Here is a 24,746-nt window from a genome sequence, read left to right as displayed (position 1 = left end):
AGGCAGCCCTGTTTAGGGAAGCTTTCAATGTTTGATGTATTTTAATATTTTTGGGGAAGCCGCCCAGAGTGGCTGGGGAAGCCCAGCCAGATGGGCGGGGTATAAATTTGTTGTTGTTTAGTCGTTCAGTCGTGTCCGACTCTTCGTGACCCCATGGACCAGAGCACGCCAGGCACTCCTGTCTTCCACTGCTACCCGCAGTTTGGTCAGATTCATGTTTGTAGCTTCGAGAACACTGTCTAACCATCTCGTCCTCTGTTGTCCCCTTCTCCTTGTGCCCTCCATCTTTCCCAACATCAGGGTCTTTTCCAGGGAGTCTTCTCTTCTCGAGGTGGCCAAAGTATGGGAGCCTCAGCTTCAGGATCTGTCCTTCCGGTGAGCACTCAGGGCTGATTTCCTTCAGAATGGAGAGGTTTGATCTTCTTGCAGTCCATGGGACTCTCAAGAGTCTCCTCCAGCACCATAATTCAAAAGCGTCAATTCTTCGGCGATCAGCCTTCTTTATGGTCCAGCTCTCACTTCCATATAAATAAATTATTATTATTATTATTATTATTATTATTATTATTATTATTATATTATTATTATTATTTATTATTAACCTGAGGTAATATTTCTGGGTTAGCGAGTCTGTAACCTGAAGCGTATGTAACCCGAGGTACCACTGTAATAATAAAAAAGCAATCAGTTGCATCTATCACCTTCCCTTCCTACCTGTGCCCCTCATTGAGCCATCAGTGCCCTAGCCTTGCTGCTGACTCAGTCTGTGTTCCCTCGCTTCCTGTTCCCACCTACCCAAGAGCCTGTGCCTAAGGATGGAGGCAGGCAGACTTTCGTAACAACAATGAGAGATGACCTGGCATCTGTCTCTGATGGCAGGATCACTTCCTGGTGGTATTCACCACACACTGTGAAGTTGTTGTTGTTGTTGTTGTTAAAGAGGTCTTTGTGCAAGAACCCATCAAGCTTCAATCCGACTAAAATACTTAAGCTGTATTCACATCGTACATAAGATTGGCATCTTGGCTGCCTCTTAGTGCAGACCCAGATCGTTGAGCCTGAGCTTTCATAGCTGCCACCCACCATGAACCACCATTGGCAGGATTGGCAGCAACAGTCTCAGATACGGTCTATGCTTGAGATAACATTTTACCCTCTGGTTATTTATGCTGTTTTAAATGTGCATTTTACATTTGACTTCTTTTAGGAATTGTTTCTTTTGAAGTGTTTAAGATAATTTTTTGTTTGTTAACTTTGATGTGTTAAATGTGCATTCTGTGGTTGAGCTCCTTTGTAATGTTTTATTTAGAAATCTTTAAGTTTCCTGTTGATTACGTTGCTTTGAATGTATATTATTATTATTATTATTATTATTATTATTAGATTTATATACCACCCTGTACCCGGAGGTCTCAGGGCAGTTCACAGAACAAAAGCAAAATACAAAACCACAAAATATATAATCAAAATAAAAACAGCAATTTGACTTTCAGCAGTGATGCTTTATCCTGGATTGTTTTATTCGATGTTTTAATTCATTGTCAACTGCTTTGAGATTGTTTTCTTAAAAATATAAAGTGGTATAGAAATGTGGTGGGGTTTTTTTTTGGGGGGGGGGAGAGTTTGAAACACCCAGTCAAGTGATTCAACCCAAAGTGGCAGAATTTGAGTTCCAGTCTTGCCCACTGGTCTGACTTCCTGCCAAATGATGCTTCTTCCTTCCTCTGTAATTCTTTCAGGGCAGGAATCCAAATGAAAGCACTCTTTGCCATCTGGGGGTTTGGGAATGCTATGGATTTCTGCCAGAGGGACCAGCTTGTCTGTTCCTAATAGCCATGCACTGAAGATCTGCAAGTGACTTATACTTTACCTCTGAGGAAAAGCTCTGTTAGATGCTGAAGTCCGTTCCCTGCTGTTCGTGTATTCTCCTCTCCTTTTTATGAGAGATGCTGCCGTAATGTAGAGTAAATGGTACACCTGGGGGCCATTTGCTGATAAACCTTTTGCTCCAGCTGCACCGAACATTTAAAGCGGTACCATACCTGTCATGTTATTGTTGTTTAGTCGTTTAGTCGTGTCCGACTCTTCGTGACCCCCTGGACCAGAGCACGCCAGGCACTCCTGTCTTCCACTGCCTCCCGCAGTTTGGTCAAACTCATGCTGGTAGCTTCGAGAACACTGTCCAACCATCTCGTCCTCTGTCGTCCCCTTCTCCTTGTGCCCGCCATCTTTCCTAACATCAGGGTCTTTTCCAGGGAGTCTGGCCACCTCATGAGAAAAGACTCCCTGGAAAAGCTTCAGGATCTGTCCTTCCAGTGAGCACTCAGGGCTGATTTCCTTAAGAATGGAGAGGTTGGATCTTCTTGCAGTCCATGGGACTCTCAAGAGTCTCCTCCAGCAGCACATTTCAAAAGCATCAATTCTTCGGCGATCAGCCTTCTTTATGGTCCAGCTCTCACTTCCATACATCACTAATACCTGTCATTTCCTCAAAGAATTCTGGGAACTGCAGTTTGCTGCTGAGAGTTGTCAGGAAGCCCCTATTCCCCTCAGGGAACTACAGTTCCCAGAGCAGTTTAACAATCTCTTCCCAGGGAACTTTTGGAATTGTAGCTCTTGTGAGGGGAATTATAGCTCACAACACCCTTCACGAACTACAGGCCCCAGGAATCCTTGGAGGAAGCCATGACAGTTTAAAGTGGTGTGATACTGTGTAAGTCAAGGTTTCCCAAACTTGGCTTTCCAGTTGTTGTTGTTGTTTTTGGACTACAACTCCCATCACCCCTAGTAACCAGACCAGTGGTCAAGGATGATGGGAACTGTAGTCCCCCCCAAAATAGCTGGAGACCCAAGTTTGGGAAACGCTGGTTTAAATCTATAGGACAAATGTAACCTAGAATCACATCTGTAGCTCAAACCGCTTCAGTTTATGGCTCTGCCAATTTACGTATTTGGCAACCGGGCACAAGGAGTCAGATGAGCTCTGGTCTTAGATTAATCCTTAGCTGTTAAGGGATTGATTGTTCAGAACTGCTTTCCTTCAGTTTTCCAGCCACTGAGACAGGATAGTTAGAAATTGCAACAGCACTCTGAAGCCTTGTGTCCTTTCTGATAGCTACGATACAGTAGATTAGGCTCACAATTGAAACAGTTTTGCAGTTGGAATGTGGTCAGTGGGGATATGAGGTTCACCTGATTTTCCCTAATCTCCACCTTCTTTTAACATTGTTTTACAATCTCTCTGGTTTTCAAACACTAGATTTTTGTCTACCCAAAAGTTCCCAAGGAAAGATCTGCAAGTTATCTTTTTGGAGCACAGAGCTACTTTTCCTTGACATGCTTTTGAACTGCTAGGTTGGCAGGAGCAGGGACCGAGCAACAGGAGCTCACCCCGTCATGGGGATTCGAACCGCCAACCTTCTGATCAGCAAGTCCTAGGCTCTGTGGTTTAACCCACAGCGCCACCTGCATCCCTACTACCCCTCCCCTAATACACTCCATGCATAGTATAAGAGTTCACATCTTAACTCAGGGGTGTCAAACTCAAATTCATCGGGGGCCGCATCAGCAGTTTGGTCACCCTCAAAGGGCCGGTTGTATCTGTAGGACTTACAGTACAGGAGAGAAGGGTTCAGGCAGCCGTTGGATCTGTCACATCACAGGATGGCATGCGCTCAATATAAAAACAAGTGGATGCATGTAAAGTGGAGGTTTCCTGTGTAGAACGGCTGGCACCGCTAGAGGGCAGACGTTCTCTGGCTTGTAGGCTGCCGCGCATGCGCTGAAGAGGTGGCTTTCTTGAATCATAGAGTTGGAAGAGACCACAAGGGCCATCGAGTCCAACTCCCTGCCAAGCAGGAAACACCATCAGAGCACTCCTGACATATGGTTGTCAAGCCTCTGCTTAAAGACCTCCAAAGAAGGAGACTCCACCACACTCCTTGGCAGCAAATTCCACTGTCCAACAGCTCTTACTGTCAGGATGTTCTTCCTAATGTTTAGGTGGAATCTTCTTTCTTGTAGTTTGGATCCATTGCTCCGTGTCCGCTTCTCTGGAGCAGCAGAAAACAACCTTTCTCCCTCCTCTATGTGACATCCTTTTATATATTGAACATGGCTATCATATCACCCCTTAATCTCCTCTTCTCCAGGCTAAACATGCCCAGCTCCCTTAGCCGTTCCTCATAAGGCATCGTTTCCAGGCCTTTGACCATTTTGGTTGCCCTCCTCTGGACACGTTCCAGTTTGCCAGTGTCCTTCTTGAACTGTGGTGCCCAGAACTGGACACAGTACTCCAGGTGAGGTCTGACCAGAGCAGAATACAGTGGCACTATTACTTCCCTTGATCTAGATGCTATACTCCTATTGATGCAGCCCAGAATTGCATTGGCTTTTTTAGCTGCGGTGTCACACTGTTGGCTCATGTCAAGTTTGTGGTCAACCAAGACTCCTAGATCCTTTTCACATGTACTGCTCTCAAGCCAGGTGTCACCCATCTTGTATTTGTGCCTCTCATTTTTTTTGCCCAAGTGCAATACTTTACATTTCTCCCTGTTAAAGTTCATCTTGTTTGTTTTGGCCCAGTTCTCTAATCTGTCAAGGTCATTTTGGAGTGTGATCCTGTCCTCTGGGGTGTTAGCCACCCCTCCCAGTTTGGTGTCATCTGCAAATTTGATCAGGATGCCCTTGAGTCCATCATCCAAGTCGTTGATATAGATGTTGAATAAGACCGGGCCCAAGACAGAACCCTGTGGCACCCCACTAGTCACTCTTCTCCATTGATGAGACCCTTTGGGTTCGGTCAGTCAGCCAGTTACAAATCCACTGAGTGGTAGCATAGTCAAGACCGCATTTTACCAGCTTCTTTCTTGTGTCAAAAAAAAAAAAAAAAGCGAGAATAAAACGTGAAGGCTGGCGGCGGCTACACGGGCCACATGACGAGGTCTGGCGGGCCGGATTCGGCTCGCAGGCCTTGTGTTTGACACCCGTGTCTTAACTGCTTAGAAATAATAGTCACGCAGCGTGCATTGGTCAGTTGGGCTTTTGTTTTATTGTTTGTGTTTTGAAGTTTGAAAGCAGTACCTCAGAGGTGATTTTTTGATACATATTTTTTTAATTTGTGGCAGAAGGAGATGTCCTATAGCAGCCTGCCTTGCCGCTTCTCTGTTCACACAATAGGAGCCTTCCTTTAGGCCCAGCCTCCAGTGTAGTGTGTCATGATGTGAATGGAAGGAACAGATGGCAAGTGTCTGGCAATTTGTTAGGTAATGTAGCCCCTAAAGGAGTAAAGCAGCAGGAGCCTGCGGTACCAAGCTGCTAGTGTCATGTTTATGCCGAAATGTGGGATGCTAAGCCAACGCTTCAGGTGCGTATAATGGCAAAGAGTTGTATTCAATTCTACTCTGATACCATCTTAGCGTACATGAAGGTCTCTTATGTCCCACTGGTCCTCAAGTAACCAATCTAAGGCAGGGGAGTGACATCATTGTTTTGGTTTTTTAGAATCAGAGAATGGTAGAGTTGGAAGGGACCCCAAGGGTCATCTAGTCCAACCCCCTAAAGGTAAAGGGACCCCTGACCATTATGTCCAGTCACGTATGACTCTGGGGTTGTGGTGCTCATCTCGCTTTATTGGCCGAGGGAGCTGGCGTACAGCTTCCAGGTCATGTGGCCAGCATGACTAAGCCGCTTCTGGCGAGCCAGAGCAGCGCACGGAAACGCCATTTACCTTCCCGCTGGAGTGGTACCTATTTATCTACTTGCACTTTGACGTGCTTTTGAACTGCTAGGTTGGCAGGAGCAGGGACCGAGCAACGGGAGCTCACCCCGTCGCAGGGATTCAAACCGCCGACCTTCTGATCGGCAAGTCCTAGGCTCTGTGGTTTAAACCACAGCGCCACCTGCATCCAACCCCCTACAATGCAGGCATCTCAGCTGAAGCATCCCTGACAAATGACCATCCAACCTCTGCTTGAAAACCCTCCAAGGAAGGAGAGTCCATGACTTTCTGAAGGAGTCCGTTCAACTGTCAAACAGCTCTCACTGTCAGAAAGTTCTTCCTGAAGTTTAGTCAGAATCTCTTTTCATGTAACTTGAAGCCTTTGGTTCAAGTCCTACCTTCCAGAGCAGGAGAAAACAAGCTTGCTCCGTCTACCAAGTGACACCCGTTTAGATGTTTGAAGATGGCTATCAAATCTCCTCTCAGTCTCCTCTTTCCCAGGCTAAGCATACCAAGCTCCTTCAACCGTTCTTCATAAGGCTTGGTTTCCAGACTCTTGATCATGTTGGTTGTCTTCCTCTGCACACATTCCAGCTTGCCAATATACCGTATTTTTCGCTCTACAAGACGCACCAGACCACAAGACGCACCTAGTTTTTGGAGGAGGAAAACAAGAAAAAAATTATTCTGAATCTCAGAAGCCACAACAGCAAGAGGGATTGCTGCGCAGTGAAAGCAGCAATCCCTCTTGCTGTTCTGGCTTCTGGGATAGCTGCGCAGCCTGCATTCGCTCCATAAGACGCACACACATTTCCCCTTACTTTTTAGGAGGGAAAAAGTGAGTCTTATAGAGCAAAAAATACGGGACTTTTTAACTGGTGGCACTCAGAACTGGACATTCCAGGTGTGGTCTGACCAAGGCAGAATAGAGTGGTTCTATTACTTTCCTTAACCGACCTTCTCTTAAGTTTTATTATTATTTATTTTCTGTTGAAGATCCAGAATGCTGGAGTGAGGAAAGCTGGGTTCTCAGCCCCTCTTGCCAGGAGCTGCTCTGCACAGATTCCCAATATCTCTTGGTCACTGTCTCCAGAGGCTTAAAAGTTAACCCTTGAAATGACTGGCTTCTTGTACCTCTGTGGTTACAAGTTCTGTGATCACAAGGAGTTGGTCTCTTGTTCTCTTACTTATCTTTCTACTAAAGCAAAAACTGTGAGAGCAATATTAACACAGTGGGTATGATAGAAACAATTATACACAACAACAGAATAAATAAAGTAGCTGATCTCAGATTTGTTGTCGTCAGTGGGCGCTGCTCCCTCCTTTTCAAAATTAGATTTTTTTTGTGGTGTGAAGTTTGTTTGTTTTAAGTGTCTGCTGTTCTTCTAGCAAAACTGCTTCATAGTTTTATAATGTGTTACTGTTTGTTCTTTAACTAGGGTTCGTTCATCTCAGTTTGTGAGAAAATGCTGCTTCCTAAAAGTTTGTTCTCATGGTGCATGCCAAGTATGTTTTAGCTGATATTAGCTGATAGCCTTGTAGAGGTTGATAAAGTTGCAAGCGCAGTGGTGAATCATAGATTGTAGAGTTGGAAGGGACCCAAGGGTCATCTAGTCCAACCCCCTGAAATACAGGAATCTCAGCTAAAGCATCCATGACAGATGGCCACCCAACCTGTGCTTAAAAACCTCCAAGGAAGGAGAGTTCACAACCTCCCGAGGGAGACCATGGATAGAGATGAAATTTATTCCCTCGGCCATATACCATATTTTTCGCTCCCTAAGGCGCACCTGGTTTTTTGAGGGGGAAATCGAGGAAAAAAATATTATTCCCCCACCTCATAGAAAAGCTAGCAGAAGCCGCGCACCCTTTAAAGAGCGCACAGCTTTTGCGTGCTTTTGTGGGAGGTGGGGGAAATCCCCCACCTCGTACAAAAGCCCACATGAGCCGCGCACCCTTTAAGGAGCGCACAGCTCCTGCGGGCTTTTCTACGATGAGGGAGAAGGGACTGACTGGCCGGGTCAGTCCCTTCTCCTGGGGAAAAGCCCGCAAGAGCCGCGCGGAGCTTGTGTGCGGCTCTTGGGGGCTTTTCCTGCCTGCCTCCCCCCTGCATTCGCTCCATAAGACGCACACACATTTTCCGTTGCTTTTTAGGAGGGAAAGGGTGCGTCTTATGGAGCGAAAAATACGGTAATGCGAGGACTTCATGGAGCTGATTGGCAGCAGATTCCAGCTTCTTCATACAACGCAGAATGAATTTATGGAATCTGCTCTCACAACTTGCAGTGATGGTCACTGGCTTAGATAGTTTAAAAGTGCATTAGACACATTCATAGAGGAGGATAACTTTATCTTTGACTACGGCCCCCAATAGTTCAGCTGAACCTCAATGTTCAGACAAACGCTACTGAATAAATGAAATACTGTGAAAATCCCTGAAACGAGAAGTAATCGACTAGAAACATTATCTTATAGAAATAAACTAAATAATAAAAATCAAAAAGTTTAAGGGGAAAAATTAGAAAAACCTAGAATTGAACAAAGCCTTAACGGGATGCCGGATACAAACCTCGTTTCACTGAACTGTTCAGTTTCCTCAGAAGGAAATAGAGAAGTCATAAACCTTAAATGACCAAGTTCAAAGAAAGGGGATAAAACTCCCAAAAATTCTGAAGTATTATAATCCTTACTCGACCTAGGTGAAGCAAAGCCCATAATAGGTTTTTTCAGCCCATAACAGGTTTAGTAAAATTGTACTTATTTTCAATTGCTTCCCGCACAGATACAAAAACACAAATTGTGATAATGACCATGCTATTCTGTTTTGCAGAACAGTCTCCATTCTCTGGGTATTTTATAGCATGGGTCACCAGTTGTTTTTGGATTATGACTCCCATCATCCCTAGCTAGCAGGACCAGTGGTCAGGGATGATGGGAACTGTAGTCCAAAAACAGGAAACACCGTCCTGGACTCTTGTGTGTCATCATCTCTTACAAGACACCGGGGCTAACCTCCTTTGGCAGGAAGCATTGCAAGAGACAGCTTGACTTTGGGAAGATTGGCTCCCAGTACGTTTCCGAGCACAATTCAAAGTGTTGGTGCTGACCTTTAAAGCCCTAAACGGCCTCGGTCCAGTATATCTGAAGGAGCGTCTCCACCCCCATCATCCAGCCTAGACACTGAGGTCCAGCTCTGAGGGCCTTCTGGCGGTTCCCTCACTGCGAGAGGCCAAGTTACAGGGAACCAGGCAGAGGGCCTTCTCGGTAGTGGCGCCCGCCCTGTGGAACGCCCTCCCATCAGATGTCAAAGCGATAAACAACTACCTGACATTCAGAAGACATCTGAAGGCAGCCCTGTTCAGGGAAGTTTTTAATATGTGACATTTTAGTGCATTTTTCATCTTTGTTGGAAGCCGCCCAGAGTGGCTGGGGAAACCCAGCCAGATGGGCGGGGTACAAATAATAAATAATAAATTATTATTATTATTATTATTATTATTATTATTATTATTATTATAAGATAAATTAAGGGTAGTGTTAGACATTTTGGAGCTCTAGGGGTCCAGTCTTTGTGTTGCTTCCAATAATGCTTTGCACTACAGGCACCGTTTGTCGGTACATCTGTGCTTATTGCCTGTTCTGCCTTTGCATATAATGGCTTGGTTATAGGAGCCACTTTAAGGCATCAAACAAAAAAGCAAATCCTGACCTTTGGAAAGCTCTCCCCAGGAAGCAGAAACTTGTAAAATATTACATTTTGAGGGTGATTATTTTTTTACACAGTGATATTGACCAGCAGGGGGCATTTGTCAGCTAGTGGAATCAGTCTCTGTTAAGTAATGGTGAATCATGCAATTCTTTCAATGCATTTCCTCTAGAGCAGCGGTTGCAACAGCCGGCATTGTCACAGGGGAACTGTCCCACCCCCCTTTGCAAATTTGTACCCAAGAAGAAACAAAGATGATTCAGTTATTGGTGTTTGCTGTTGTCCCTGCATGGTAGGAAGCAGTTAAAAGGACAAGATGAGGATTGATATCGATAGCCTGGATAGCTCAGTGGGATGAGCTCACGTGGTGCTGATAATGCCAAGGTTGCAGGTTCAATCCCCGTATGGGAGAGCTGCATTTTCCTGCATTGCAGGCGGTTGGAGTAGATGATCCTCAGGGTCCCAACTCTACAATTCTATGATTAAACCACAAAATCTGCTGTATTTGGGTCTCGGATGAATTTTCTGACAGCTTATATGCCGTATTTTTTGCTCTATAAGACTCACTTTTTCCCTCCTAAAAAGTAAGGGGAAATGTGTGTGCGTCTTATGGAGCGAATGCAGGCTGCGCAGCTATCCCAGAAGCCAGAACAGTGAGAGGAATTGCTGCTTTCACTGCACAGTGATCCCTCTTACTGTTCTGGCTTCTGAGATTCAGAATATTTTTTTCTTGTTTTCCTCCTCCAAAAACTAGGTGCGTCATATGGTCTGGTACGTCTTATAGAGCGAAAAATATGGTATATAAGCTGTCAGAAAATTCATCTGAGACCCAAATACAGCAGATTTTGTGGTTTAATCATAGAATTGTAGAGTATATGGTATATTTCTCATACATCATGCAGGGACAGTTCATATGCCCTGTCAAATGAAGGCAAGACACAGGGAAGAGGAAGTGCTGTTGGGAAGTAACTGAGAATAAGTACAGTGTCTGGACTGGATGGCGGTTCGGCGAAACTCCCTGTGTGTTAGGACAGGGCAGCCGCCTAGCCCTCTCCAGAAAGGAGAGGGCCGGCTTGCTGACGGTGCGTAAAACGTCCTGTTCAGCAAATCCGCACTGACTACAAAGTCAGCATCTTTCTGCCAGCAGAGGCTTGCATCATCCTAGGTTAGTAAAAGGAAGATCTGTGTCTGTCTGTGAGAAGAGTCTAATGGCAATGTAACCTCAAGGTTAGATTACTGCAATACGTTGTAGGTAGGGCTGCCTCTGAAGATGGTTCGGAAACTTCAGCAGCCAGGTTGCTCACCTGAGCAAGACGGCTTGAACATACAGTGGTACCTCGGGTTACAGACGCTTCAGGTTACAGACTCCACTAACCCAGAAATACAGTGGTACCTCGGGTTAAGTACTTAATTCGTTCCGGAGGTCCGTTCTTAACCTGAAACTGTTCTTAACCTGAAGTACCACTTTAGCTAATGGGGCCTCCCGCTGCCGCCAGAGCACGATTTCTGTTCTCATCCTGAAGCAAAGTTCTTACCCTGAGGTACTATTTCTGGGTTAGCGGAGTCTGTAACCTGAAGCCTATGTAACCTGAAGTGTATGTAACCCGAGGTACCACTGTATATGTAATAAACATCTTCCATTCTTCCTTAAATTCATTGTCATCTCTGCTTCTTAATTTCATTGTCACTTTTGCCATTTCAGCATATTCCATTAATTGAGCTTGACAGTCTTCTTTAGTTGGGACACCTTCTTCTTTCCAGTGTTGTGCTAGTAGAGTCCGTGCGGCCGTAGTTGCATACGTAAATAAGTTCTTTTGCAATTTTGATAAGTCCAAAAGTGGAAAAGAAGGACCAACCGTTAAACCACTCCGAAAATTGCAGCTCTTTGAGGGGCAGCCTGAAAACTCCAAGCACCCTTAACAAACTACAGCTCCCATGAGTCTTTGTGGAAGTAGTAAAGTGGCATTATGGAATTGTATGGAAGGGACCACAAGGGTCATCTAGTCCAACCCCCTGCAATGGCCCAACGTGGGTTCGAACTCATGGCACTGATATCTTTTTTTCTTTCTTTTTTGGCCACTTTGGCCTCAAGACCTGCCAACCGCTGGCTTGGCTATTTATAATAGAATATGGCCCCCAGGGTGAAATAAAGTTCCCCACTCCTGCATTAAGGGAGTATATCTTGCTTAAATTCTGCTTCTGCCTTTGGCAGTATCGGAAAAGGGAAATAAAAACGGAAGAGAAAATAAAGAAAATCGGAGCCTGCGACGTACAGGAAACTGGTTAGGCCAACGTGTGCCTCTGTCTTGAGGAGAAATCTGTGTTAGTGGAAGCCCTTGAGCATTATACTTAAGCTTCGGCGGGTGCCCTCAAGCAGATTAACCAAACAGACTGAGGGTAGGTAACTGATACCCTGAGGTCACAGGTAAACATGCAGAGACTGTACACAGAGCTGATTCACCTGACTGGCAGGGAGGCAACGATGGCCACGCCCAACCGGACAAGGTTTCAGGTTCCAATTTCATTGTTTTGTTCCTCCATATACACACCTGACGGCGCAGGCTGAGGGCAGACGTGTGCAGTCAGCATGGGTTGCTGAACTTACCTCTTTTCCTGGTTCTTTCCCTTCGTTTTCTCGTCATTAACAGAAACAAACAAAAACCCGTCAGCCTTTTTTAAAATTTATTTTCACGCAAGCGACAGAACAATAACTTGCTGGATCTCCTCGAAAAGCTTAATTTGTTGGAAACAGATTGCAAATAAATGAAAGGTAAGTGGTTTAGAAAAAAAAATGTTTTCATTGTTTATGCATTTAGCGCCGTACAATGTAATGCCGGCTTGCACAATTTGTGGTCCACCAGTCATATAGGCAGCCCTCTGGCGCAATGTTCAAGCTTCCTGGTTTTGCTTCCCGCCTGAGGCTGAAAGAGCCAGGGCAAGCTGTCAGCTCACAATATATGGCTGGAAAAAATCCTGCCAGGCCTGCTCTTGTGCCTTGAGGAACAACTTGATCTGCAGTCATTAGCAGGTGATATTGTTTATTCCCCATGCTACAAGGAGCTGCAGTCAGATGGTGAATTCTGCACATCATTTGGTTTAAAAGGCACTTGGGCAAGCCAGACAGTTCTTGACTCTCGCTGCCAACCCTCTCAGCTATGTATTGTGACTTGCCAATAGCCTAATAACGTGCCCTCCAAGGTACACAGCAAAAGCAAACCCAGGAAGTTTATTGCTCTGGTTGTGGAGTGTTGTTTGGCTTGAGGGATCACACGTTGTACAGGCCTGGCGCAACACAAGCCAGAAAGACAAGTCTCTGCCCTGAGGAGCTTACGGTTTGTATTTTTTAAGTGTGAGGGAAGCCAGGAAAGGGAGAGCGACAAAGGAAGGAATGGAAAGGCAACCTTAGCATAACCTCTTGGCAATTTTGAAGACTAATCTACAATGTACTAGTCTCAAATTTCACTTGCCTGTGCAAAATAAATAGCATGCTGTGGATCTACTTTCCAAGGTGAAAAAAAGAGAGAAATAATGAGCTGAAATGTTATCATTCAAAAACATTTTCACATGCTTAGAACACCAGTGACTAAAATGGGCAAAAAGGCTACCAAACGTACAGAGTAGTGTAACCGGATCTTAACTTTACTTCTGTTTAACCCGATATATCCATTTTCTGGTTGGTTATTTTAAGAAAGGGTCCATAGTTCTGTAATCTTGCGGTGTTTTGATTTGGTTTTGCTTCCTTTTTGCCTACAGAAAACTAGCTCTTCAGGGAGCAGACCTCTTCCCTGACTTGCTGGTTTTCCATGAGCAGGGATCTCTTGATGTGATGGGACATTCGGACAGGTGGTACCACCTGCCACGTTCCCAGGATCTGGAAGGAAGAATGGAGGTGGTTAGAGAGCCAGCAGCTCTTCAAAGCTAGGATGGAAAAAGATGGAGAGACTTAAGCCTTAGGGGCATGATCAGTGCCATATTTTGGAGTAAAGGTAAAGGGACCCCTGACCATTAGGTCCAGTCGTGGCCGACTCTGGGGTTGCGGCGCTCATTTCGCTTTATTGGCCAAGGGAGCCGGCATACAGCTTCCGGGTCCTGTGGCCAGCATGATGAAGCCGCTTCTGGCGAACCAGAGCAGCGCACAGAAACGCCGTTTACCTTCCCGCCGGAGTGGTACCTATTTATCTACTTGCACTTTGACGTGCTTTCGAACTTCTAGGTTGACAGGAGCTGGGACCGAGCAACGGGAGCTCACCCCGTCGTGGGGATTCGAACCGCCGACCTTCTGATCGGCAAATCCTAGGCTCTGTGGTTTAACCCACAGCGCCACCCGTGTCCCTTATATTTTGGAGTAGGGAACTGCAGGATCATGGCATTCTTCTGGGAGGAATATTCACCCTGTAAATCAGCAGTGAGATAGTGGAAGGGGCTGGTGCAATTAACAGAGAAAGTGAGTGCTTTTAGAAACAGCAGCAAACAAACAAAAAGACCTTGGTGTGTGTGTGTGTGTGTGTGTGTGAGAGAGAGAGAGAGAGAGAGAGAGAGATGAGCAGTTTTCCTTCTGTGTTTTCATATACATTCCTCCCCTTTTTCTCTTCTCTTCCCCTCTTTCTCATACAGCTGTGCAAATAAGTCTACAAAAGTTGCTAGCCCGCAAAACAACAACAACCAGCAAACACTAGCCGGCTTACCCACACATCCCTCCTTCTAGTTATTTGTGACATATTGCTGATGCCTGGAAACTTTCCCAACGTGCAGCAATGTAGCAACACATCCTCCCGTTTAATGGGCTTCTAGACTACACTGATATAAACAAACATATATGCAGATAATTCGGCAAAAACATGTCTACAGCGCTTAGGAGCAAACAGCCTCCTACTTTCTGAAGGAGAGATAACCATCTCTTCTCCGTTTAGTGCCAGGAAATCTGACGGTTAAATTCCTTTTTGCTGTGTAAAGGATCACCTATTCACAGTCACACTGCGTACAGCGGGATTAAGAGAGATGTTTGAGCTTAGCCTCCGGCTCTGCTTGGCAAAGTACTTGACCTCTTCAAGTCACAATATGCTTTTGATTTTTTTGATCTTTTTAAGCATCATGGTATGCATTTCTTCTTTGCCCTCGGAAGGACCTGGCAGCTGCTTTACATTCTCTGCTAGCTTCCTGGTTCAATTTTTTTGCAATGCACTCTGTGTGTGGCTGCCTTTCAAGGCTGCCTTACTTGAACTGCTCAGTTGGTCCAAAAGTGCAGCTGCCTGACAGTTGGCTGAGTCAGCTGCATAGAGCATATGATACCTGTGCAGTGGTACCTCTGGTTACGAACTTACCGTATTTTTTGCTCTATAAGACTCACTTTTTCCCTCCTAAAAAGCAAGGGGAAATGTGTGTGCGTCTTATGGAGCGAATGCAGGCTGCGCAGCTATCCCAGAAGCCAGAACAGCAAGAGGGATTGCTGCTTTCACTGCGCAGCGATCCCTCTTGCTGTTCTGGCTTCTGGGATTCAGAATATGTTTTCCCTTGTTTTCCTTCTCCAAAAACTAAGTGTGTCTTGTGGTCTGGTGCATCTTATAGAGTGAAAAATACGGTAAAATAAAATGCTACCACTGAAAAATACGGTAATTCGTTCTGGAGGTCCGTTCTTAACCTGAAACTGTTCTTAAGCTGAGGTACCACTTTAGCTAATGGGGACTCCCGTTGCCGCCGCTCGATTTCTGTTCTCATCCTGAAGCAAAGTTCTTAACCCAAGGTACTATTTCTGGGTGAGCGAAGTCTGTAACCTGAAGTGTCTGTATCCCAAGGTACCACTGTATTGTACCCCATTAATACTTCCCACAATCCCAACCTCACCTTTCCCATACCCGGCTTGCCCCGGTGGGTCCCAGTCATGACTACACCCCTCGCTAGCATCCTCTTCCTGCACCCCACTAGCAGGACCAGTGGACAGGGATGATGGGAGTTGTAGTCCAACAATAGCTAAGGACTCGAGGTTGAGAAAAAACTGCCATAAAAGCTTCTTAACAGCTCCATATGCTCAGTCCATCAAGTGAGTCCTCTGCTCCAGAAAACTCACTATGAGTGGTAAAGTGAGAGACTGCAAGGAGCAGGGACCTTTTGGTCATGGCACCTTCTTCCAAAGTTTCCTCCTGGAATGGGGACGGGACTGTCGACGAGTCCATTCTGTTGGGTCTTCGAAAAGTCTAGTAAAAGCTTTGCAAGGCTTTGGGGGCCGTTGGTCTAGCATTAAATGCAGTTCTTTCCTGGGTTATTTTATGCGCCAGTAATGATGTTTTAAGGTTTGATGTTGGGGCAAATCTTCATAGCTTGCTGTGAATGTATGGTGGCTCACCAGGAGCCTGATAAACCTGCTGTTTAGAATGAAAGCAGGAAGGATTTGCCACACACACCTGGCAGGCCATAATATGTGACTGGTGGGCTGCATAAGGCTTGGTCGTTATGGCTGTATTTTGGTTATTTCTACTCTCGTTTTAACGGGACGCAGGTGGCTCTGTGGGTTAAACCACAGAGCCTAGGACTTGCCGATCAGAAGGTCAGATCAGAAGGTCGGCGGTTTGAATCCCCGCGACGGGGTGAGGTCCCGTTGCTCGGTCCCAGCTCCTGCCAACCTAGCAGTTCGAAAGCACATCAAAGTGCAAGTAGATAAATAGGTACCACTCCGGCAGGAAGGTAAACGGCATTTCCATGCACTGCTCTGGTTTGCCAGGAGTGGCTTAGTCATGCTGGCCACATGACCCGGAAGCTGTATGCCGGCTCCCTTGGCCAATAAAGCGAGATGAGCGCCGCAACCCCAGAGTCGGTCACGACTGGACCTTATGGTCAGGGGTCCCTTTACCTTTACCTTTACTCTCTTACAATGTTTGCATTATTTGAGGGGGGCGGGGAGTGACGAATAATTCATTCGACAGCAGCAGCATCCCATTGTAGCAGCATCCCATGAAACTGTTCCTAAATGAGCTAAGCATGAAACTAGGGAAACCCAGCCAGATGGGCGGGTATAAGTAATAAAATTATTATTATTATTATTGGCATAAAAATTTAAGAATCGCCCTCCTGGATCAGGCCAGCTATCTGAACCATGTAGTTTCCCACCTTCAATCTGACTCATCAGAAACTCAAAACGAAACAGACTGAAGGTGGAGATGCACATAACATTTTTCCCCCCAAGTAGTGGCGTCAGTTTGGAAGTTTTGCATTCAGCGCAAAAGGAACTTTTCTGTTCAAGGTCAAGTCCTGAAGGGAGATGGGTGGGAACCACAATTCTGCAAACTGACTGCAGAAGCTCTGATTGACAGGCACCCACGATGTCATCAGGAAGCCTCTTCTCCAATCCCCAGAGCAGTTTTGTTTAAAAATCCCAAAAATCACTGCAATGACCGATGACAGGAGAATAAGGTCTGCTGGCATTTCCATCTTATTCTGATTGTGAAGCCGAGAGGAAGCTGGTTTTGGGGGGCCACTATTGAAAGAGTTTAATAGTATGCCTGTCTCCTCAACAGTGATGTGGGTTTTCTAAAAAAAAAAAAAATGAATTGGAAAAAATTAGGGTAATTTGCATTGGGAAATTATTTGATGTCCTGGAGAATGATCTAATCCAGCATGATTGTTTTCCTTGTTTTAGCAACCAGAGCTAAAAGCTTTGAAACTGCCAAGCCGGCCTAATACTTTATTTGTAATTGGAATTCATTGTTACGAATGAACTTATGAAATGGAAAATTTTCTGCCTCAGATCACTGCTCCCCTTTGCCCTGCTAATTTAGTTTGGTGCATGTGCTCTAATTGTCTTTATTAACTAGGGAGAGTTGGCTAATCAGACTGTTTTCTGGTATCTATCCTTAATCACTGCCCCCGTTTTGTCCCTGCTTTCCTTTAGGGGGAATTTTTGAGGGGCATTTTTGACCTGCAATACATACATGTGCCCTGGTATTCATTAACTTGCCTTCTGCATCCCCCTCCCTGTAACTGCCTATCCAGAAAGCAAATGTTGCTGGTGCATCTGAGCTGCAGCTACTCTATAATATTTAAAAACCAGATCCATTGTGGGAATAAACGTTCTATCAAACATTTTTAATTCAAAAAATAAATAAACAAATAGGAAATCTAGCCTATGAAAGTTGGGGGAAAGTCCTTTGGAAGAATTCCCATTGTGTTCAGTTTGGCTTACACTCAAGTAAGCATGCACGGGATTGCAACCTCAGTTTAACACAACTGCTTAAAAAGCCAACTCACCTTGCCAACAAAGGTCCGTATAGTTAAAGCTATGGTTTTCCCAGTAGTGGTGTATGGAAGTGAGAGCTGGACCATAAAGAAGGCTGATCGCTGAAGAATTGATGCTTTTGAGTTATGGTGCTGGAGGAGACTCTTGAGAGTCCCATGGACTGCAAGAAGATCCAACCTCTCCATTCTGAAGGAAATCAGCCCTGAGTGCTCACTGGAAGGACAGATCGTGAAGCTGAGGCTCCAGTACTTTGGCCACCTCATGAGAAGAGAAGACTCCCTGGAAAAGACCCTGATGTTGGGAAAGATGGAGGGCACAAGGAGAAAGGGACGACAGAGGACGAGATGGTGGGACAGTGTTCTGGAAGCTACCAGCATGAGTTTGACCAAACTGCGAGAGGCAGTGGAAGACAGGAGTGCCTGGCGTGCTCTGGTCCATGGGGTCACGAAGAGTTGGACACAACTAAATGACTAAACAACAACACAACAACAGGGTAGACAGGATAAATGGATAGACAGTAATCAGGGAAGAATGTTCAGCAGTGTGTCAGAATGTGAGTGTGTGAAGACAGACAGGCAGTGATAATTGATGTAAGAATAGGCATCCGTCTGTCTCGGGAGACAATGGAAGAATCATACCACTGGAAATCAAACCACTGGGCAGCTACAGTGCCTGCTGTGGCTGTAGAGACCAATACAGAAGAGACATGTTTTGTTGCAGGTGGGGCAGTTGTAGGTGTCCGGCTGTGCTTCTGCAGGTGTGCCATGGCATTGCTTCTTTCTGCACTCCGCCCAACAGTCATTCCCCCTCGGGCATTGTTGTGGGTACACAACCTGACTTACTCTTTTCAGTCATCTACAAGGAATTCCCATATATACATATTATATTGCTGGCATCCGTCAGTCTCAAGAGACAATGGAGTCAAACCACTGTGTTAGCGGCACTGAAGTGAGCTCCCTGGGGCGCAAGCCTTGGCAGTGTGTCTGGAGGTCCTGGGCTGCTGAGACGACAAGACCTCTCAGCCTCACTGATGTGGTCTAAAGGAAAGCAGAGCGATATGCTTGGCACTGGCTTAGCTGCAGGAGTTGCAAGAAGGAGGCTTACAAGGCGCCACTCAAGTGTCTTAGGGACTCAACTCTGGATTTGTGTAGGGTTTACTCCAGGGGTCAGCAAACTTTTCCAGCAGAGGGCCGGTCCACAGTCCCTCAGACCTTGTCGGGGGCCGGATTATATTTTGAAAAAAATGAACGAATTCCTATGCCCCACAAATAACCCAGAGATGCATTTTAAATAACAGCACACATTCTACTCATGTAAAAACACCAGGCAGACCCCACAAATAACCCAGAGATGCATTTTAAATGAAAGGGCACATTCTGCTCATGTAAAACATGTTGATTCCCGGACCATCTGCAGGCTGGATTTAGAAGGCGATTGGGCCAGATCCGGCCCCCAGGCCTTCGTTTGCCTACCATTGGTTTACTCCTTAGCCTTTTCTTCTCCCGATAGCCCGCAAGGTGGCGGAGGTTTCGTATGAGAGTTTTCCTTCTCCTAGATGGGCTGCTTTCTCAGGTTGACAATCCCCAGCTGCCCCTCACTTTCCTCCACAGCGTGTTCAGAAACTACCTTCTTGACTGTTGGACCCACCATTAGTCTCATCTGTTCAATCCACCGGAGCTTGTCTTTGCATGCAGGGGAAGTGCCCAATTCACCAAGGGTTTGCTGGGATGCATATAAATACATGTACATACTAGCAGTTTGAAAGCACACAAGTGCAAGTAGATAAATAGTTACCACTGCGGCGGCAAGGTAAACGGCTTTTCCGTGCGCTCTGGTTTCCGTCACGGTGTCCCGTTGCGCCAGAAGCGGTTTAGTCATGCTGGCCAAATGACCCGGAAAGCTGTCTGTGGACAAACGCCGGCTCTCTTGGCCTGAAGCAAGATGAGCACCTCAACCCCATAGTCGCCTTTGACTAGACTTAACCATCCAGGGGCCCTTTACCTTTTACCTTACATATACAAGAGTGTCCTCATTTGAATCTGAAATCTCGAACGGTCAGGTGGCTTCACGGTTCCGTTCTCTGTGTTCATTGCAGATGTCATGGTCCCCTCAGTACCGGAGTTCAAAATTCCGCCATGTTTACGGCAAGGCAGCCGGTAAGGAGAAGTGCTACGACTGTGTGCCTATCACCCGCAGTGTTCACGACAATCACTTCTGCGCTGTGAACCCGCATTTCGTTGCTGTTGTGACCGAATGTGCCGGTGGAGGAGCCTTTATTGTAATACCAGTAAATCAGGTAAGTACCACCTTACTGACAGGTGTAGCTGGTTTTGTGTGTCTGTACGTCTCGGTGGGGAATGGAACCTCCTAAAGCCCAAATGGCCCATTCATTTTAACAGAGGAGCATATTTTGAATGGAGTAAGGCAGAGGTTTTCATAGAATCATAGAGTTGGAAGAGACCACAAGGCCATCGAGTCCAACCCCCTGCCAAGCAGGAAACACCATCAGAGCACTCCTGACATATGGTTGTCAAGCCTCTGCTTAAAGACCTCCAAAGAAGGAGACTCCACCACACTCCTTGGCAGCAAATTCCACTGTCGAACGGCTCTTACTGTCAGGAAGTTCTTCCTAATGTTTAGGTGGAATCTTCTTTCTTGCAGTTTGGATCCATTGCTCCGTGTCCGCTTCTCTGGAGCAGCAGAAAACAACCTTTCTCCCTCCTCCATGTGACATCCCTTCATATATTTGAACATGGCTATCATATCACCCCTTAACCTCCTCTTCTCCAGGCTAAACATGCCCAGCTCCCTTAGCTGTTCCTCATAAGGCATCGTTTCCAGGCCTTTGACCATTTTGGTTGCCCTCCTCTGGACACGTTCCAGTTTGTCAGTGTCCTTCTTTTCAACCTCTTTGAGCCCACGGCTCTCTTGTGGCACCTCTGTGGGGCCCAGGAGCCCAGTAATGCCACCCCTTGTCTGCAGAGCTGGCAGCTTCTCGTCCTTTTTCAAACACCCTCCCTTGTAAAGTGTTCCCTCAAGCTCCTCTCCCCTCTCCTTGGGAGTCCTCTGGGCAGCCGTAGCTGCCGCCCCTGGTCTGTGAGCTGCCCCCCTGCCCCAAAGAGAGGTGCCTCTTCACACTGCCCCACAGGGGCCTGGGAAGTACCCCCTGGCCAGTCACAGAGGCACCATTTGCCTGCGGAGCTTGTAGCCAGGGCTGCTGCAACAAACAGCTGTGCAAGACTTTGGGAGACAGAGATGGGAGAGGGCATCAGAGGAGGGAGGGAAGGAAAGAGGGACAGAGGCCAGTGTTGCCCACGGCACCCCTGACCGTCCTTCAAGGCACGCCAGGGTGCCACACTGGTTGAAAACCAAAGTGATTGAAAGGCCAACAGTATTGGATCTATCTACTGACTCTCATGAACTGGGAACTAGGGCAAAGGGCTCATTTACACACATGCACACAAACCCCATATAAACTCCTTTTGCACTGCATGGGTTCATTTGGCTTGCGGCTCACGCACTGCTGAGTTGCAGAAGAATTGTCTGGGACCTCCTCCCTGCCCATACAAACACCAGGACTCTGGAAGAGCTTGTTGTTGCAGGTTGAAGGGGGCTTAAAGAGCCCTTTTGCCTTTCCCACTCATCCTGACCAGTGTGGTGTAGTGGTTGAGAGCGGTAGTCTTGTAATCTGGGGAACCGGGTTCGCGTCTCCGCTCCTCCACATGCAGCTGCTGGGTGACCTTGGGCCAGTCACACTTCTTTGAAGTCTCTCAGCCCCACTCACCTCACAGAGTGTTTGTTGTGGGGGAGGAAGGGAAAGGAGATTGTTAGCCGCTTTGAGACTCCTTTGGGTAGTGATAAAGCGGGGTATCAAATCCAAACTCTTCTTCTTCTGACTTGCTTGGTGAGCCCTTTGCAGATGTATTGGTTTTCATAAGAGAAAGCCATATTTTTGGGAGAGGGTCCCTGGGATATGAGGCTCTGCTGGGGGCCAGACTGAGGACTTAAACCACTTGCCACCAATTCTTGTACTAAAGATGGTGATAGAGCTATAGGAATATCCAAAAGGTTGTCATCCAGGATAAAGTCACAAATGCTTCCTTTTGTAAATGTATGTAATTCTGGGGCTGGTTTTGGACAACACATTCACAGGGTGATTGGACTGAATGACTATTCCAAAAAGCACTCTTTAAAAAAAAAGATGTATTTTGTTTTCAAAAGTGTTCATACTTTACCACCAATAATATATTTAATTTATCCATTGACTTCCCATCCCCCATGGGGTTCTATGTTTATTTTTAATGTTGCATATTTTAACTTATAACACTCCATATGTACATCCGAAGTTATTAGCCTTAATGTGTTTCTTCTCTTGCTCATATTTCAAACCCTCCTCACGTTTTCACGTAGCTATAATAGCTCTTTAGATGTTCTCCAAAAGCACTCTTAATTGGTTATTGCCCCTTTAAGACAGGGTTTACTAACCATTTTTCCCCCTGGGGAAAACCTTTTGAGGGTTGTATAACAGTGGCGGTGTGGCCGAAAGTGGGTGTATTATTATCTTCGTCCTCCAAACAGCCACACATCACCTGTGTTTCCTTTATGTAATAGATATATGTTTTAAGCCAAAGTACCATGGTCTGCAACAACAGAATCTTACTTACATATTTAGTATAATCCTCTCTAACCTTTACAGCGCCCCTCAAAACACCTGTCTGCTACAGACCCCTTGTGGTGAAAATATATACAATAAGAAAAATGTGTTTTAGCTCAGCTCTCTGTAAGGTTAAGAGGCCATTTTAAGACTCCAGTCCAGATAGAGGCACAGTAAAAACATATACCCAGCCCACAACAGCGGTTGGAAATTTGCATTTCCTATTGAAATATACTCAGAGTCGCAAAGTGATTTCATGCTCTTTATTCAGCGCATAGTGGTGAGGAGGAATGAATGAAAGTCTCCTCAAAGTATCTGCTTTATATACATTATTTACACAATGGGCTGCACATGAATGGCTAATTCCGGAATTCTACTGTAAGCCAATCAGGTTGTGGATTCACTTCTATCTGGAGCATGATTGGGTGGTTCCTGCCAACCAGTCATACTGCTGCATTGTTCTAGGACCAATCAGACTGCTGCCTTTTGGATCCTATTGTTCTAGGACCAATCAGACTGCTGCAGTTTGGATCCTATTCAACTCAGTATATAACACCTATCTACGCTGCAATGCAAATGGAAATAGGCTTCCGATCCTCAGTGTGTGTTGCAAGCAGGGTTGCACATCGCAACCACATTCATACTGCTTGAGATGAAGGAAACTCCTATGCAAGAGCCTCTCTCCTTTGCTGTTTCTGGGTAGTATTTGAAAACACACGTAAGCTGCAGTTATTGCAGGTTCTTAATCTGCATTGGGAGTCTAGCTTTGCAACCTACCCATTACAGAATATATTCCAGCTGGTTCCATGTTGAGTTTGTCATCATTTTCCCTCTTCCTTCATACATCAGGTCTGTCTTTCCCCCTAAGCCACACATACATGGTTATTCATTTAAATGTCCATCCTTCACCATCCAAAAAACCCCAAACAAACCTCAAATGTTCAAAAAAAAGTTGTGAAAGTAAATCAGGAAATGAGGGGTGTGTGTGACATTTGTGGCGTCACAGAAACTAGCCAATAGGCACCACTCACAGCTCCATTTCAAATCAGCTATGCTGGAAACTGGTGGAAAGCTTGCCTTAGGAGAGAAAAATATAAGTGCTTGTATTAAACATATGGGCATTCTCAGACTGGCTTGGCTGCTCTAAAATATGTTTTTCTTCGCCCTAAATTTGTATGTGTTTTGTTTTCAGTCCTTCCCTACTGGATTGCTTCCAGATTATCAGTATTTTGTGGGAGGGATTCAAGTGCATAGAAGAAATTTAGGATTGCAGAATCAACGTGGATCAGTGCACTCTGTCACCCTAGTACAAGAATCTACTTTTTTAATTAAAAAAAGCAGCAGCAGACTTTTTGCAGTTAGGAAAGTGACAGAGAAACGCAATGAAAAGTGTGGGATGAATACATGATTCACAGGAAGATGTATAAACACCACGCACAAGCAAATCAGAATGAATGGTCAATAAAGACTGGATGAGTCTAATTTCCACAGAACTTTGTGCAAGCGACTCAGGATGACTGCTCAGTAAACAAATAATCTGAAGGAGCCCCTAGTCTGTGTAGCTTGCATCCCTGCAAAAGGGAACACAATCAAGTTATGGCAACTGTTGATACTGGTGGTTTAATATGGGTAGGAAATGGCTCCAAGAGACATTAAGGGGTCAAGATAAAACCATGAAGGACAAGACACACTGGAGAGTTCTGTTTTGCTTTATGTCGATTGACAGGCCTTATCAGAGACGTTGCAGTTTGGGAACTAAATCTTTCTGTTTGTTTCCAGACAGGAAAACTGGACCCGCATTACCCTCGCATCTGTGGGCACAAAGGGAATGTTTTAGACATTAAGTGGAACCCTTTTGATGACTTTGTAATAGCCTCGTGCTCTGAAGATACCACTGTAAGTTTTTGGAACCTCTGGAGCGATATAACCCCTGTCAGGTGCAGACAGAAGGCTGCCTAGTTTCCTAACTATGGTTAGAAGATGGAGATTATCCCATAGGCTCACCCCCTTTCCTTTCATAGCTGTAGTTAGTGTTAAGTCAGCACTGTTCTAACCATGGTTAAAGGTAAAGGGACCCCTGACCATTAGGTCCAGTCGTGGCCGACTCTGGGGTTGCGGCGCTCATCTCCCTTTATTGGCCGAGGGAGCTGGCGTACAGCTTCCGGATCATGTGGCCAGCATGACAAAGCTGCTTCTGTCGAACCAGAGCAGCGCACGGAAACGCCGTTTATCTTCCTGCCAGAGCAGTACCTATTTATCTACTTGCACTGGTGTGCTTTTGAACTGCTAGGTTGGCAGGAGTAGGGACCGAGCAACGGGAGCTCACCCCGTCGCAGGGATTCGAACTGCTGACCTTTTGATCAGCAAGTCCTAGGCTCTGTGGTTTAACCCACAGCGCCACCCGCCTCCCCCTAACCATGGTTAGCTCAAACCAAAGCCG

At 45.8% G+C, this 24,746-nt stretch overlaps 1 protein-coding gene across 2 annotated transcripts in view; it reads left to right on the top strand.

Annotated features, from left to right (window-relative positions):
• The window catches only part of CORO2A (coronin 2A), a 66,428-nt gene that overhangs the window by 23,092 nt on the left and 18,590 nt on the right, over positions 1-24,746 (top strand). Inside the window, exons 1-3 of one of the 2 annotated variants that reach the window (XM_083420175.1) lie at positions 11,894-12,195; positions 19,748-19,948; positions 24,086-24,202. In XM_083420175.1, coding sequence (XP_083276301.1) covers positions 19,748-19,948; positions 24,086-24,202 — 318 coding nt within the window. In that variant the 5' untranslated portion in view covers positions 11,894-12,195. Of the gene's footprint in view, positions 1-11,893; positions 12,196-19,747; positions 19,949-24,085; positions 24,203-24,746 lie in introns of those variants that run through there. The other variant, XM_083420174.1, reaches the window with a different exon arrangement.

The sequence above is a fragment of the Podarcis tiliguerta genome, assembly GCF_965153285.1.
Source record: "Podarcis tiliguerta genome assembly, chromosome: 17".
Classification (NCBI taxonomy): Eukaryota; Metazoa; Chordata; class Lepidosauria; order Squamata; family Lacertidae; genus Podarcis; species Podarcis tiliguerta.
Note: the sequence above shows the minus strand (reverse complement) of the source record. Positions and strands in the feature narration are given on the sequence as shown.